Source organism: Borostomias antarcticus (assembly GCF_949987555.1).
Source record: "Borostomias antarcticus genome assembly, chromosome: 1".
Taxonomy (NCBI): domain Eukaryota; kingdom Metazoa; phylum Chordata; class Actinopteri; order Stomiiformes; family Stomiidae; genus Borostomias; species Borostomias antarcticus.
The window spans coordinates 25,565,062-25,579,479 of NC_140234.1; the positions used below are offsets into that span (position 1 = coordinate 25,565,062).

The 14,418-nt window shown below is 47.1% G+C and overlaps 1 protein-coding gene across 3 annotated transcripts in view; it reads right to left on the reverse strand.

Moving 5' to 3' along the window:
* The window catches only part of camk2a (calcium/calmodulin-dependent protein kinase II alpha), a gene marked incomplete at both ends in the record, with an annotated part of 89,749 nt that overhangs the window by 71,029 nt on the left and 4,302 nt on the right, over window positions 1–14,418 (reverse strand). For all 3 annotated transcript variants that reach the window (XM_084439255.1, XM_084439254.1, XM_084439253.1), the window contains 2 exons: window positions 282–341; window positions 8,985–9,079. In XM_084439255.1, the coding sequence (XP_084295381.1) occupies window positions 282–341; window positions 8,985–9,079 (155 nt within the window). The remainder of the gene's footprint in view (window positions 1–281; window positions 342–8,984; window positions 9,080–14,418) is intronic.

Below are 14,418 nucleotides of genomic sequence, written 5' to 3' on the forward strand. Positions count from 1 at the left end.
TGTGTGTGTGTGTGTGTACTTGTCTGTGTGTCTGTATTTGTGTGTGTGTGTGTGTGTGTGTGTGTGTGTGTGTGTGTGTGTGTGTGTGTGTGTGTGTGTGTGTAACCATGACAGTCCCACCCACCCCCTCAATGTCCCACCTGCAATTAAACTTGTGGTTCTCGGATTGGACTCTTAAGCTCCCAAAGAAAGTGCTCCCCTTTAAAAGGTTTAAGAGGAGCAAGTCATCATTGGATTTGATGGACGGCCATAAGCAAGTCGGAGTGTGTGAGACAGCTCACCTATGTTGGAGTGTTTCAGCAGCCTGCAGATCCTGGCCTCCCGGTCTAACTTCTGATGGTCTGAAACACAGAGAACACACACACACTTAGTCTAGAGAACACAAACACACACAAACACACACATGTTTAGTCTACAGAACACAAACACACACATGCTTAGTCTGGAGAACACAAACACACACACACACACACATTTAGTCTACAGAACATATATACACACACACACGTTTAGTCTACTGAACACACACACCACACACAAACACAACTACAGTAGTATACAGAACACACAGAGACACACTATCTCCTAGTCACACACAATACTCTAATCATCAGAGAAACAATGTTTCTAGCTCCTAGCACCCTCAAACCTCAACCATCTCATCTTGGTGTAATGTCATACGCTTGATGAACAGGAAGTGGATGACAGCGGTTTGAGTCCCAGGGGGGCTCCTTGGTCAGTCTGGGTAGCGGGTGCTTTGGTCTAATGAGAAAACTTGGTGTAGCCTATGTCTATGCGACACTACCTGTACACTAGCTCGTTATCTTGATAGCTGAAACCTGATCACACCTCTAGTGGTGTGTGTGTGTGTGTGTGTGTGTGTGTGTGTGTGTGTGTGTGTGTGTGTGTGTGTGTGTGAGAGAGCATGAGTCTTTGTGTGTGTGTCTGAATGTGTGTGTATGTGTGTGTGTGCTCTGTTGAGGGTGTCTAGATGTCACATAGGCAGCGGCTTCTCTCCCACTAATAAAAGTGATGGTGCATTAGTCAGCCAACTAACAGCGCTAACCGCTAACAGCAATAACCAGGGATATATGAATGAGAGATATCGGGCAGGAACATCCCGGAGGCCATAGCTGTCGTTGCCCCTTGCTTTGGCCATGATGCCCTGTAGGCCTTGTAGGCCTACGCCTAGCGGCGAGCCTGACCTTGGTCCCCCTCCTACTGTCAAAATATCTGGGTTGCTTTTAAAGCGTCAGTGGTCTCTCAATGTAATTTCCTTGATGTTCCAAATGAATTTGATGTAGCCTACTAGTGTAGCCTGCTAGTGGTGTAGCGCTCAAGGCTGCAAGGACTGCTGCAGCAGTTTGAACTGAGAAAGCAAGGTAAGCAAGCTAGCTCCACAGACCACAGCTAGCTAGCTAGCCAACGTTACTGGCATCCAGCATTTTTAGCTAACTGGCTAGCTCCACTACCTGTATTGTGTCACATCGCAATCAGCATTGTGTCAACGTCACGTTCTACAATTTCTGAAACAACAGACACCACAGTGGAGCTTCAGGGTAATGGTAGTTATTAACCATAGATATATTTAAGAGAGAGAGAGAGGGATAGAGAGAGAGTGTGAGTGAGCGAGGTTACTTTATTACAAACCAATATAATAATTCTTTAGAGTGATGCCCAACAATGAACAAACCGCAGACCACGTCATCCAGCACTGTCCGATATATCCACCCAATGGAATGCGTGGTCTGACGGTCGTGGATAACGAAATGGTGACGTGGCTCCTGGAGGTGTGCCCGGATATATAGCCCAGGTGACCACCTCACCCAGGCTTGGGGTGGTAAAAGGATAGCCCTGCATGAGATTTAGACCAATCAGGGGTCACAAATACCGTTGCGCAACAGCACTAGCGGGCAGGCATGAGGAAAGCATGGCTGGCTTCAGACAGCTCTATATTAAGAAATATACATCACAGCTTACATATACTGTATTTACGCCGTAGGAATCCTGGGAACCAGGTGGACATTTTGAGATATAATACGTGTAGCGTAACGTCGTTTAAATATTTAGGGTTCATCATTGTCGTTTAAATGTCATTGTCATCATTGTCGTTTAAACAACGTTTAAATGTCGTTTAAATATTTAGGGATCATCACTGATTCTCATCTGACTTTCAAAGAACACATCAAGAAAGTGTCCGGTAAGGTGAAGTTTGGCCTGGCAAACTTCAGGTACATCAGGAGTTCACTGACCATGAGTGCTGCCAGACTATTCATGGATGCATCAATTATGTCACACCTCACATATTGCCTGACAAGGTGGGGCCACACACCACTTCCCTAAAGCCACTGACCTGATCAGGGGAGATATGTTCCTCTTATCTCCTGTCATACTGTAACACTCTTTCAGAATCACACACAGTCTCCCTACTATACCTACCTACCCACTATATAGGCAAAGATATGCCCTGGACCCGGAAAGTGGTGTTGCTAAGCAACCCTGCAGAACATACCAGGAATAGAATTATAAAGATATACTGTAGAAGTAGAAAAAGAAACGGAATGGATTGGAGAAAGAGAAGGACAGGAAAAGATGAAAAGAGAGAGAGAGAGAGAGGCGGGGGGTGGCAGGGACATGTCAGAGTGTGTTGTTCTGTGCTAGCTCTGGATAAATCCACCAACACACTGTTATATCAGATGTCAAACTCAGGATGCACGGGGAAGGAAAGATCGAGAGAGAGAGAGAGAGAGAGAGAGAGAGAGAGAGAGAGAGAGAGAGAGAGAGAGAGAGAGAAACGGCAACTACCAAACTTTTCGAAAAGACCAGCCACTGTTAATATAATAAACCTACGACTGAATGTTAAATGACCCCAGCAGGTGCCTTGGCTACTGTGTACCAGACGATGGTCAGTCTGCCGAGCTGAACCACCCCTGACCTGGGACTCAATCCACCAACAGTCAACCAAGACATGGAAACAACTCAAAGATGTCTGCACACAGGTTCAGGTACAGCATAAAAATAATACTTTGGTGCAACATAAGTTGTGGTATTTTTTAGCTAGATTATTATATTATATTATATTATTAGAATGTAATTCGAGTTCTCCTGTCCACCTGTCTGTCCGTCTGTTTGTCTACCTGTGGGTTGTTAGCTCAGGTTGTTAGCTCAGACTGTAGCTCAGGTTGTTAGCTCAGACTGTAGCTCAGGCTGTTAGCTCAGGTTGTTAGCTCAGACTGTAGCTCAGGCTGTTAGCTCAGGTTGTTAGCTCAGGCTGTTTGCTCAGATTGTTAGCTCAGGTTGTTAGCTCAGACTGTAGCTCAGGCTGTTAGCTCAGGTTGTTAGCTCAGGCTGTTAGCTCAGGCTGTTTGCTCAGATTGTTAGCTCAGGCTGTTAGCTCAGGCTGTTAGCTCAGGTTGTTAGCTCAGGCTGTTAGCTCAGGCTGTTAGCTCAGGTTGTTAGCGCAGGCTGTTAGCTCAGGTTGTTTCTCAGGCTGTTAGCTCAGAAGTCACATTTCACTGTGACTGTACACGTACATTACATGTGACAACTAAATAAATGTCTTGATCTTGAACTAGTATGTTGTGTTGTGGTAAGGTGTTTTGTTGTGTTATAGTGTAGTGTAGTATGGTGTTGTGTTTTGGTGTCATGCATTGTATACAATATTGTGTTGTAGTATGTTGCGTCAAACTAGTGACCTAAGTGGCTTTGGATTTTATTGAATATTTCCACTATAGTAGTAACTATAGATTTCAGGTATTACATTAAATAATCTTATACAATCTTTATGAATGTTTTTCAAAACCCGTGTGTACAGTAAACCAGCTGACCAGCTGTGCTTTCTGCTGTCTGAGCTCTACTCGCTGTCCTGCTCCACCTCTCTGAGCTCTACTCGCTGCCCTGCTCCACCTTTCTCTCTCTCTCTCCCTCTCTCTCTCTCTCTCTTTCTCTCTCTAATGGTCTGAGGATGGTGGGCGATTAAAGAGATAGGTGAGGGGGTTGAGAGAGGGAAGATAAGGGAGAGAATTAAGAGGAAGAGTGAATCTAGAGAGGGGGGAGGAAAAGAATGATGACAGAGAGGGGAGAGTGGAGATGGAGATAGAAAGTATTTTATGATAAGCTCTCTCGTTGTCTGTCTCTCTTCCTGCTTCACTGCCCTTCTCTGCTTGAGGCACTACAACACAATACCATACTGCACTAACATGTCACCACAACACAACGCAACATACTACACTAACATGACAACACAACACAACATACTACACTAACATGACACCACAAAACAACATACTACACTAACATGACACCACAACACAACGCAGCATACTACACTAACATGACAACACAACACAACATACTACACTAACATGACACCACAAAACAACATACTACACTAACATGACACCACAACACAACGCAGCATACTACACTAACATGACACCACAACACAACACCATACTACACTAACATGACACCACAACACAACATACTACACTAACATGACACCACAACACAACATACTACACTAACATGACACCACAACACAACGCAACATACTACACTAACATGACACCACAACACAACACAACATACTACACTAACATGACACCACAAAACAACATACTACACTAACATGACACCACAACACAACGCAGCATACTACACTAACATGACACCACAACACAACACCATACTACACTAACATGACACCACAACACAACATACTACACTAACATGACACCACAACACAACATACTACACTAACATGTCACCACAACACAACGCAACATACTACACTAACATGACAACACAACACAACATACTACACTAATATGACACCACAAAACAACATACTACACTAACATGACACCACAACACAACGCAGCATACTACACTAACATGACACCACAACACAACACCATACTACACTAACATGACACCACAACACAACATACTACACTAACATGACACCACAACACAACATACTACACTAACATGACACCACAACACAACGCAACATACTACACTAACATGACACCACAACACAACACAACATACTACACTAACATGACACCACAACACAACACAACACAACATACTACACTAACATGACACCACAACACAACATACTACACTAACATGACACCACAACACAACACCATACTACACTAACATGGTACACCACAACACAACACCATACTACACTAACATGACACCACAACACAACATACTACACTAACATGACACCACAACACAACACCATACTACACTAACATGACACCACAAGACAAAACAAGACAAAACCATACTACACTAACATGACAACACAACACAACATACTACAACATAATACTACAATACATGACACCAAAACACAACACCATACTACACTACACTATACCACAACAAAAGACCTTACCACAACACAACATACTAGTTCAAGATCAAGAGATTTATTTAGTTGTCACATGTAATGTACGTGTACAGTCACAGTGAAATGTGACTGCTGCCTCCAAGATTATGATCAATAACAGATAAACTCCAATACTCAATTTACAAATTACACATTTTCAAGTTACACATTTACAAATACAACAAGTACCATTTCTACACAGTATAAAATAAGGGTAAGAAGGATAGATATCGGTCTGGATGGATTATGTACGCTACCTGTATATATGGATATGACATGTACAAGGGTCAACGGTGAGTTATGTACATGCAAAAGCTATTGTAGCGACTACTGGATACAAAGTAGAAAGTCACTGAGAGGCTGAGATAGGTCTGTTTGCAAACTAGTTGGCGCGCTGAACAAAAAGATTAGCTGAGATCAAAAATATGCGTTTTGAAGTTTTATTACTAAGAAAAAATAATACACTCAATATGACGTGCAGAAATCATATATAGATATTTGCATTTGCATGTGGTTATGTTATGTGCAGTAGATATTCTATATACTGTACACTAGATGTTCTAGATAGTCATTCAGGTGCAGGATGGTTTGCAGGAAGAAGCCCTTCCTGAGTCTCTCTGTGCTCGCCATCTTCCCTGACCGCAGCAGAGAGAACAGTCCATTTACTGGGTGGCTGGGGTCTTTCGGGATCTTGGTCTTGCATCTTCTGATGTAGATGTCCTCGAGGTTGGGGAGTGCTTGCCCCCTCCCCAAAATGGTACGTTCAGCTGACCGTACCACTCTTTTTTGTGAGTGGCTGTAAGCCAGCGCACCTAGAATAGCAAATGTCCAGTAGTTGATACTCCCTACTTCCCTTCCTGGCTTCCTCCCTGGCTGCCTCTGCCCCATTGTTGACCTGCGGTTCAATGTTGCTACCACAAGAGGCAGTGGTCCCACAACCTGCAGTTATGTAACTCTATATTGGATCACTCCAATATGATATATCTCCGCTCGGCGGAGGCATTCCAAAGTAGACTAACAGAGTAGTCCCGTGTACCGGGTAGTGATGCGGTAGGGGGCGCCACGCCCCAGCATAAAAGCCCCACGCAGCACTACCTTCGACCTCTTTTCCTTCTCGGCGCATTCCGGAGAAGTGGACTTTGCGATTGGTGAGAGATCTGTATTCTCTGTGCCACCTCGTTCGGGGTTTGTCGTTTGTGTTTTATTAGAGGGGGGGGGGGGGTGCTGCTGCGCGATTTGTTGACGGGGGGGGGGTGCTGCTGCGCGATTTGTTGACGGGGGGGGGGGGGGTGCTGCTGCGCGATTTGTTAACGGGGGAGGCGACGCTGGGCGGAGGCGACGCACCGCATTGCGAAGCGTAATAGAGACAGTAGGGATTACGGAATGAAATTATTTTAAAAAAAATAAAAAATAATTTTTTTTTTTTTTTTTTTGGTGCTCCTTGGCCAGGCGCCCCTTGGCCATTTGGCGCCCTAGGCGACCGCCTATTTCGCCTATGCCTCGGGCCGGCCCTGGGTGCTGGACACAGTCCTAAGGGGTTACAAACTCCAATTCTGTCATCAGCCGCCACCCTACCAGGGTGTACGGGTAACCACTGTGTCCGACAGGGCGAGGAGGAAGGTCCTCCGGCTGGAGATAACCTCACTTCTCGCAAAAGGCGCTGTAAGGAAACTAGAGCCATCAGAACGACTCAGTGGATTTTACTCCACGTATTTCATCGTGCCAAAGAAGGGCGGCGGCTACCGTCCTATCCTGGACCTGCGCGTCCTCAATTGTTGGAGTGATCCAATCGCTCACATAACCTTGGTTTACCTACGTAACCTTCGTTCTATGTTGCTACCACAAGAGCATTTACCGTTTTCGGAAACAGGAGGGCAGCAACAGACTTATATAGACAGTGGTTCCAGAACCTGCAGTTCTATGTTGCTACCACAAGAGCATTTACCGTTTTCGGCCACAGGAGGGCAGCAACCCCTTAGCGGGCTAGAGACACACTTGTCTTCACCGGTGGGGGCAGGTGGGTAGCCCAGAGAGGGGTCCACAGCCCCCGACCCAATATGACGCGAGGGGGAGGGGTCTTGCCACCATAACACTGTCCACGCCACGGACCCCACAACTCAGCCCCTGAGTGGGCTAGAGACACACTTATCTTCACCATTGGGGGCAGGTGGGTAGCACGGAGAGGGCTCCACTGCCCCCGACCCAATATGACGTGAGGGGACGGAGTCACGCCACCACACCACAGACTCCACAACTCAGCCCTTGAGTGGGCTAGAGATACAGGGTCTTCACTGGTGGGGGCAGGTGGGTGGCCCGGAGAGAGGTACACTGTCCACGACCAGCTCTGACCCGAGGGGGCGGAGTCTCACCATGACACCACTATCCACGCCACGGATCCCACAATCAGCCCCTGAGAGGGCTAGAGAAACACGGTCTTCATTGGTGGGGGCAGGTGGGTAGCCCGGAGAGGGCTCCACTGCCCCCAACCCAATATGAAGCGAGGGGGCGGAGTCTCGCCACCACGCCACAGACCCCACAACTCAGCCCTTAAGTGGGCTAGAGACACAGGGTCTTCACTGGTGGGGGCAGGTGGGTGGCCTGGAGAGAGGTACACTGTCAACGACCAGCTCTGACCCGCGGGGGTGGAGGCTCGCCATCACGGCACTATCCACGCCACAGATCCCACAACTAGGCCCCTGAGTGGGCTAGAGATACACTTGTCTTCACCAGTGGGGGCAGGTGGGTAGCCTAGAGAGGGGTCCACAGCCCCCAACCCAATATGACACAAGGGGGCGGAGTCTTGCCACCACGCCACTGTCCACACCACAGACCCCACAAAGAGGAGAGGATATCAGTCTGACAACCTGTCATCTAGTCTCAACTCATCAGACTGACTAACCTCAACCAAGGCCCTAGAGGCCAATACACACCCATACACACCCATACACACACACACACACACACACACTACTGTATCTTTCTCTCTCTCTCTCTCTCTCTCTCTCTGTCTCTCTCTCGCACACACACACACACATACACACACACACAAACACGCACGCGCGCACACAGAAACAGCTCAGCATGATGCAAAACAAAGGCAAGTGGAAGCAGTCTGAAAGACATCAACTCAGTCTGTCAGCAGGGAATAGTGTGTGTATGTCTTTGGCTGCTTGACTATGTGTAAGTGCTATATGAAAATATAATTCAGTCCATAAAGCGCGTTGATCATCATGTTGTATGGGATTGCGTGTGCCTAGCAACAGTGAGTGGGAGGTGTGGACTGTGATCAGTAGAGTACATCAGGGTATTCCAGATCCACTCACTACTGCTCCTCCACATCACTCAAAACACACACACCCCTCCACCCCCCAGTAGACAGCAAGTTGTTGTGTTTGAGTTTAAACTTCAGCCACCTACAGAGGCGGATACAGGTTGATTTGAGAGAGAAAATTGGTTTTGAGCAAGTCGGACAGAAATTCGCCCCCACAATGCAACGGTCGGCCACAGTAAGGCAGCAATGGGCTCTGATTGCCGACTGTGCAGTCTTGATCCTACCGAGCGAGACCAGACTCACCTCTGGCAGACAGCTTCTTGGTGTTGATGATCTTGGCAGCGTACTCCTGTCCTGACAACACCTTCACACACCGGCGCACCACTGAAAACGCTCCCCTGCAAAACAAAGAAGTGAAGGGTTTCATGTCTGAAGGCACAGGAACTGAACACTAACAAGATGGACTTCAGGCCAGTTGTGATCACTCCACTGAAAACATTCACTCAAATCTTCAATTTAATATATTCTATATGTATCACACATTTGTGGAAGCATATGTAAAAAGTTAGGATTCATTTACAGCCTACAAAAAGGGTACTTATTGTGTTTTTGTGTTCATTTTTAAAATTGTAATTTTTGTAAATTGTAAATTTGTAACTTGTAAATTTGTAATTTGTAATTGAGTATTAGAGTTTATCTGTAGCATAATCTTGGAGCTGGCAGCAACATTTCACTGTGACTGAACACTGGACTGAACATTACATGTGACTAATAAAATTAATCTTGAATCTTTAATATGATTTATCCTGTTAAATAAAAGGACTCTACAACTAATAATAACTGTACCACAGCACTGAGAGAGTCTCTACAGGAACAAACACAGCACTGAGAGAGTCTCTACAGGAACAAACAGCACTGAGAGAGTCTACAGGAACAAACAGCACTGAGAGAGTCTACAGGAACAAACAGCACTGAGAGAGTCTACAGGAACAAACAGCACTGAGAGAGTCTACAGGAACAAACAGCACTGAGAGAGTCTCTACAGGAACAAACACAGCACTGAGAGAGTCTCTACAGGAATAAACAGCACTGAGAGAGTCTCTACAAGATTAAACAGCACTGAGAGTCTCTATAGGAACAAACAGCACTGAGAGAGTCTACAGGAACAAACAGCACTGAGAGAGTCTACAGGAACAAACAGCACTGAGAGAGTCTCCAGGAACAAACAGCACTGAGAGAGTCTACAGGAACAAACAGTACTGAGAGAGTCTCTACAGGAACAAACAGTACTGAGAGAGTCTCTACAGGAACAAACAGCACTGAGAGAGTCTCTACAGGAACAAACAGCACTGAGAGAGTCTACAGGAACAAACAGCACTGAGAGAGTCTACAGGAACAAACAGCACTGAGAGAGTCTACAGGAACAAAGTACTGAGAGAGTCTCTACAGGAACAAACAGTACTGAGAGAGTCTCTACAGGAACAAACAGCACTGAGAGAGTCTACAGGAACAAAAATCACTGAGAGAGTCTCTACAGGAACAAATAGCACTGAGAGAGTCTCTACAGGAACAAACAGCACTGAGAGTCTCTACAGGAATAAACAGCCCTGAGAGTCTCTACAGGAACAAACACAGGACTGAGAGAGTCTCTACAGGAACTAACACAGGACTGAGAGAGTCTCTACAGGAATAAACAGCACTGAGAGAGTCTCTACAAGAATAAACAGCACTGAGAGGCAGCAATGTTTCACCTGGCATTCTGTCAAATCCCACAAGACTAGTGGAGATATTCATCCTCTGTTCTCTCTCCTCCTCTCCTCCCCTCCCGTGGAAGACCTGGGTCCTGTCTGAATACTCTAAACCTGCATCCTTCCTCTCCTCTTCTCCTTGTGGTACTCACTGATCTAACATGACTGCATAGGTGAAAACATGTGATGCTCTACACATCTGTCACTAATTCTGTCATGTCAGATTAAGGATTTTGTTTGAAGGAAGGAGAGAGAGAGAAAGGGAGAGAGAGAGAGAGAGAGAGAAGGGGGGGCAGAGCTGGAGCCAAAGCTTCGCCACTCGCAAACTCATCTGCCACTCTTTTCATTTTCTTTAATTTATTGTGTCCTCTCTCCCTTTGTGTGTGTGTGTGTGTGTGTGTGTGTGTGTGTGTGTGTGTGTGTGCGCAAGTTTGTGCGTGTGTGTGTATCAGTTAGATCAAAGGACTCATGTTGATTGGCGTTCTGAGCACAGACAGGTTTCAGTGCTCCAATCTGAGCAAACATAAATCCCAGCTCTGATCCTCCATGCCTACCCCTCCCACAACTCACCCTCCTCCTCCTCTCAGCACCTCCACGCCTCCACCTCCTCTCTCAGCACCTCCATGCCTCCACCTCCTCTCTCGGCACCTCCACCTCCTCCTCCTCTCAGCACCTCCACGACTCCACCTCCTCTCTCAGCACCTCCACGCCTCCACCTCCTCTCTCAGCACCTCCACCTCCTCCTCTCTCAGCACCTCCACGCCTCCACCTCCTCTCTCAGCACCTCCACCTCCTCCTCTCTTAGCACCTCCACCTCCTCCTCTCTCAGCACCTCCACGCCTCCACCTCCTCTCTCAGCACCTCCACCTCCTCCTCTCTCAGCACCTCCATGCCTCCACCTCCTCTCTCAGCACCTCCACACCTCCGCCTCCTCTCTCAGCACCTCCACCTCCTCCTCTCTCAGCACCTCCATGCCTCCACCTCCTCTCTCAGCACCTCCACACCTCCGCCTCCTCTCTCAGCACCTCCACCTCCTCCTCTCTCAGCACCACACCTTCCTCCTCTCAGCACCTCCATGCCTCACCCTCCACCTCCCTCGCCACACTGTTTTTTTAATTAAAAAATAAATTTTGGGCTGCATTGCATTGTTATCCACATCGTTTCTAAGGCACTTACACCGAGTCATTACTTACTTACATTACTTATTATTTTGATCATGTTGGGGGGATGGAGCTGGAGCCAAAGCTAAGGCACTTAAATTGAGTCATTGTTTATCGATTTTGATCATGCTGGGGCGGGGGGGCAGCGCTGGAGCCAAAGTTTCTCTACTCCCAACCTCATTTTTTGGACAAGATATTTTTGACTCTGTGTCTTATGACATTCTAGCCATTGTTAATGACTCCCTGTCTACAGGTATTTTCCCACCAATACTCAAAACTGCTTTGATAGATAAGATACAAGTTCTACACTCAACCTTTTACAGTCTGGCTTTCGTGCCCATCATAGCACAGAGACCGCATTAGTCAAAGTTGTAAATGACCTCAGAACTAATGCTCCAAAGAGCAAGACTCCAAAGAGCTCTCTGTTCTCGTCCTCCTGGAACTGAGTGCAGCCTTTGATACTGTAGATCATTAGATCCTCATCAAAAGACTGGAAAAGTGGGTTGGTCTCACTGGTCCAGTCCTAAATTGGTTTAGGACCTATCTAACTGGTTGGGATTTCTTCGTTGCCCTCGATGACCACAGCTCAGGAAAGATTCCTATGACCTGTGGGGTGCCTCAAGGATCCATCCTAGGACCTCTACTCTTCAGCCTGTACATGCTGCCCCTTGGCAGTGTCATCAGGAGGCACAACATTAGCTACCATAGCTATGCTGATTCCCAACTTTATATTTCTGTAACACCCAGTAATTACAGCTCGATTGACTGCCTTGTTAAGTGTATTACGGATATAAATGTATGGATGTCACATAATTTCCTCCAACTAAACCAAGACAAAACAGAAGTACTGATCATTGGAGAAAAAGCTGAAAGAGAGAAACTATCTGCACTTTTAAAAACTCTGGCAATTGACACCAAATGCCAGCTTAAAAACCTAGGTGTCATACTTGACTCATCTTAATTTTGAAACCCACATCAAGAATATTACCAAGACATCTTTTTACCACTTAAGAAACATTGCCACGGTGCAACCGTTTCTCTCTTAGGCTGACACTGAAAGACTAATGCATGCTTTCATCACAAGCAGGCTGGACTACTGCAATGCTCTACTGTCAGGCCTACCAAAGAAAGCATTCTCTAAACTACAAATGATACAGAATGCTGCAGTCCTCATCAAGACTAGGCGGAGGGCACACATCACACCGGTCTTACAATCACTACACTGGTTACCTGTCAATTCTAGAATAGACTTCAAAATACTTTTATTAGTCTATAAATCTCTCCAGTCACACATCTGAATACATTTCAGACATGCTTATCAGGTACATGCCCAACAGACCACTCAGGTCCTCAGATACTGAACTCTCCAGCCAGGACCAAGAGACACGGAGAGGCAGTTTTCAGTTTCTATGCCCCCAACCTCTGGAACACCCTGCCAGAGTACCTAAGAAGGGTCAAAACAATGGAAATATTTAAGCGAGATCTCAAGATGTACATTTTCTGAATGTGTGAGCCAGTGGCGTCATTTCAGCAAAAGGCAAGGTATGGCAGAGTGGGGATGGTGGTGAAAGGGGGGGGGTCCCCCTTGAAAAAAAAAAGAATCAATTGTGCAATAGTTAATTTTGGTGCCACAACTGCACTGATGTGCCGCTTGCTCTTGCTGTGCTCTCTCAGTTGGCTCTGCATATTCTTCCAGCAGGAAAACCCCTTGTCGATAAAGATTCTCTGTCCAAGCCTGCGCCGCACAACCTAAGTGCCCTTTTTTAAACTTTGACCCCTGCCCCGCTAACCTCCAGGGCACGTCGCAGAGCCTGCAGTAGTCACTGTCAGACTGTCCGCTGGGGATGGTGACATGGAAGAGATACTGTATAGAGAGATACTGGAATAGAATGTGTCCGTGTAGAACTACTGAATTGCCACCCCCGTATAGTATTATGTAACAGCGTTGGCTGCTGAAGTGTGTGCATGCATGTATCTGTGTGTGTGTGTGTGTGTGTGTGAGTTGGTGAGTGTGTGTGTGTGTGTGCACGTACATGCGTGTGTGTGTGCGTGCATGTGTGTGTGAGTTTTTAAGAGTGTGTGTGTGCGCGCGTGTGCGTGCCTGTGTGTGTGTGAGTTAAGAGTGTGTGCGTGTGTATGTGTGTGTGTGTGTGTGTGTGAGTTAAGAGTGTGTGGGAGCAGTGTGGGTTGGGGTCAGGCAGGGTCCCCTCTCTTCTATCTGCATATTTTTCTCTGTCTCTCTCTCTCTCTCTCTCTCTCCATCCATCAGTCAAACCTGCCTGTCCACTTCCCCCGACCCTGTCCCTGCCTCTGTCCCTGTCTCTGACCCTGTCTCTGTCCCTGTCCCTGTCTCTGTCTCTGTCTCTGTCTCTGTCTCTGTCCCTGTCCCTGTCCCTGTCCCTGTCCCTGTCGCTGCCTCTGTCCCTGTCTCTGACCCTGTCCCTGTCTCTGACCCTGTCTCTGTCCCTTTCTCTGTCCCAGTCTCTGACCCTGTCCCTGTCTCTGACCCTGTCCCTGTCTCTGACCCTGTCTCTGTCCCTGTCTCTGTCCCAGTCTCTGACCCTGTCCCTGTCCCTGACTCTGACCCTGTCCCTGTCTCTGACCCTGTCTCTGTCCCTGTCTCTGTCCCAGTCTCTGACCCTGTCCCTGTCTCTGACCCTGTCTCTGTCTCTGACCCTGTCTCTGACCCTGTCCCTGTCCCTGTCCCTGTCCCTGTCCCTGTCTCTGTCCCAGTCTCTGACCCTGTCCCTGTCTCTGTCCCTGTCTCTGTCCCTGACCCCGTCTCTGTCTCTGAAGATGAGTCCCCGAGCACCTCTCGGAGGGCGCAGA